At 37.7% G+C, this 3,323-nt stretch overlaps 1 protein-coding gene across 1 annotated transcript; it reads left to right on the top strand.

Moving 5' to 3' along the window:
* Positions 1 to 1,520: 1,520 nt before the first annotated feature.
* On the top strand, positions 1,521 to 2,021 carry EAE98_007275 (uncharacterized protein; the record flags this gene model as incomplete). The annotated part of the gene is made up of 4 exons (XM_038954898.1): positions 1,521 to 1,607; positions 1,674 to 1,753; positions 1,806 to 1,862; positions 1,913 to 2,021. The coding sequence occupies 4 exons, from the start codon at positions 1,521 to 1,523 to the stop codon at positions 2,019 to 2,021; spliced, it is 333 nt and encodes a 110-aa protein (XP_038808548.1).
* Positions 2,022 to 3,323: the final 1,302 nt, after the last annotated feature.

Raw genomic sequence — 3,323 nt, 5'->3', positions numbered from 1 at the left:
AAAATTTTAATTGAATTTAAATAAACACTATAAAAAAATGTTTTGAGAGTATTTTAATATTAATAAAATATAGCAAGGATATCAAAATTAAATAATCCAATAAATTCTATATCAATAGAAATTCTATATTTGTAAATATTATTAATAATATTTAATATTATTAAAATATTCAATTTAGTAATAATTATTAAAATATATTTCAAGAATTTAATACGTATTATTAAAGTGGGGTGTATACAAAATATGGAAAATATTAATTACAACACTGCCCCGCAGTCGTCTTGGGTCCATGGTGTTCGCAAAATGAGTGTTGTCTATAATGCATCTGTAGTGAGTCCTCTAGTTTCATGTTTACTCGAGAGACTTCATCCAAGCATTTGCATGCTAGTTTCAATTGATTATAGAGCTATGAAATCAGCTTTGAATCTGTAGCAAAAGTTCCTCCAAAAAATGAGTATGGGGCCGTGTATAGATTTATCTTGATGCAATAAGGCTATTTAATCCAGGCAATCTGAGATCTATCAGTGGAATCTTCAGAAGGGTTTTTGCCGTCTAAAATATCACAGGCAACTGTACTACTATTCTGGGCGTTTCGAGAGAGCTGAAGATGTCTTGCAGTATTTACTAGCTGCACAGATATGTGCTCATTGCCCCATAAAGTATGTTTTTCTGCTATCATTAATAACATTATGTCTCATAGAGACTGGTACGAGTCATACACACCATTCAATATGCGATATGACATCGGTAGGTGTGATTGACAGTGCTATGTGGCATGTAACATGAAGTAAATAATTATGAAAATGGCTTATTAGTGCTTCACAACCGATTTCAAAGTGATTGCAATCAGAATTAGACTCCACCCATTTTTAGTGAAATGGAACATGGTCGAAAAGTAACAAATCTAGAAAATCCTGTTCATAAGATCTAAGAGTCTTAATGAGAAAATAAAATTCCACGTAATCAGTTATGAGTTATTAGATTATTTCACTGTGATAACACTTCAATCAATTTAATAATTGGATGTAATCTTATTCTTAGATAAAAACTATAGGATAATTGTATAACATATACTTCAGATCTCTCAAGTGCCCACCATATTTTCCGCTTTTTACCCGGCTATAGAATAGGGTAAATACCCAAAGACGCCGAGTAGTGTACTGATGTGCATCCCTAGTTGCAAGCTTGGAAAACATCACAACTCTGCATTGAGCTGATCGCTTCAGTCGAATCAAGTACAATCATGTGTTTAAACTGCATCAGAACGAGATATCGCTACAGAAAGATCCCACGGTTAGTTTAACCTCAAAGGAGATGTCACTGCAGAAAAGTCTCACGGCTAGTTCAACCTCAAAACTGAGCATGAAATGGACGATCGACAGATTAACGAGTAGAAAACACATAAATACCTCACTTGCACCCATTCACTCTTGCTTCTCCAGAGCATTCCAAACTCATAAACAAATACATTTCAAAGTCAAAGATTACAAATCTTCCTTTCACTTCATACACCTTTCAAGATGGCAAGCGAATCTTCTGCAACCGGAGTCGAGCCTCGAGAGTATTCACATGATTTCGATGCAATTACACCTCAATCCACAGCTTGGGTATGCCAGCAGCTTGTCTTTCCCTTCTCTCTATGAGTTACAGCTCAAGATTAACATGAAAAACAGGTCAAGTGGGACGTTAAGGGTGGCGGAGACCGCACTCATGAACCAAACATCAACACCAACTACCATCTCGAAGGTAGTCCGTAAGTTAGGACCTTTCCAACAAACAAATCTCGTTGGCTAACAAGCTGGAAGCAATATTCAAGGTATCGAAATTAAAGCTACTGTCGGAGTCAAATTGATCTGTTGGTCGTAAGTGATCCTCAAGAGTTGTCAGGAATGAGAAATAACCGTTGTTCAAGTGGTGCTCCTGGAAATGGCGCTCCGAATATTACATTTGATGGACCTACCAATGGTAAACACAAGATTGATCCCAGAAGACTTGGGGGCTACCGCGTCGAAGTTAGTTGAAACCCTTTTCAACGTTCCAGTGGACACTATTCGGTGCAGTTTTCGATAGGACTTGCTATTGCAGTGTCACTGAGTAAATCAAAACTTCTCGCTGCAACCTGATCCTGGTTATCATATTGATCTTTTTCTTTTTGATCTCCTCGAATCATGTCTGTCATATCGTAGCTAGTTGTACCACTGTCATTACTGAATTAAATTCACACTATTATTGAAATCTTACTTCCATACACTCCTGATATTGTGCTCGATGACTCTTAAACGAGAGTTCATAATAAGCCAGCGAAACAAATAAACTTAGTGATATCTCGGCAGCTCCACGTGTGGAAAAGAAATACGAACACATTTCCGAGGCGGTGTTGGGTTGATATATAAATACCATACCTTGAGAAAATGAGTTACTACACGGAATTTGGTAAGTTATTTCCATTCCTGCCTGTGTTCTCTCCCCAATTGCAATCTGAACAACTTACTTCTGTTCAGTTGTCCTGTTTGATAAGCCAAAAGATCTATCTTGAAAGGGGAAGATGGATAAACGAACTATCAATTTTAGACATTCACAGCGAGAAGGAACTTAAAAAAAGACAGTTGTGTTTCTCTTCTAAAAATATGACCTGACAGCCGAAGAATATCTTTTCTCTAAGCGCTTCCTCTTAAACAGCCAGCACATCGATAGCCATCCCCCCTTCTATTTCCGCCTGTTATACTAAGCAATTACGACTTGCGAGAGGAGGAGAACCCTTACCATGAGAATAGCCATTAAATTTCTAACATTAATCGCACAAAAATCGGAGGAAATCAGACGTCGTTAACAAAGTCGCGGAAGAGAAGAGAACTTCATTCACCTTCTCACCCAACCAAGCTACATGTAAATTGATCAGGCATCCATTATGCCACTTTATCCTTCTATTCTCATCAGAATCTTGGAGACCTCAGCTCTTTCAAACGTCTGCAATATGGCACAATCTTGCCAACGTATCTTCAGAAGTCGGAACCTGAATTATTATAAAATCTCTATACAATGTAATCATCACATACATATTTACTAATCTCCATCTTCTGCATCTCCGATGCCAGGAATTCTCGTTCACTTCCATGGAGAGTACTAGTAATGATACTGCTGGGAATCACTCAAAATGCGATTTCCTCTTTCGTTTTGTGGAGTCCTGGATATGCCAGTCAGTAAGGGTTAGATACCTAGATACCTCGATACTCATCACCCTCGCTTGCCCACCAACTCGAAAAGAATGATTTTTATCTCATCTTGATAAAACACGCCTGCTACTTAACCTTTCTCACCAAAAC

This window comes from Botrytis deweyae, assembly GCF_014898535.1.
Source record: "Botrytis deweyae strain B1 chromosome Unknown BDEW_017, whole genome shotgun sequence".
Lineage (NCBI taxonomy): Eukaryota > Fungi > Ascomycota > Leotiomycetes > Helotiales > Sclerotiniaceae > Botrytis > Botrytis deweyae.
Note: the sequence above shows the minus strand (reverse complement) of the source record. Positions and strands in the feature narration are given on the sequence as shown.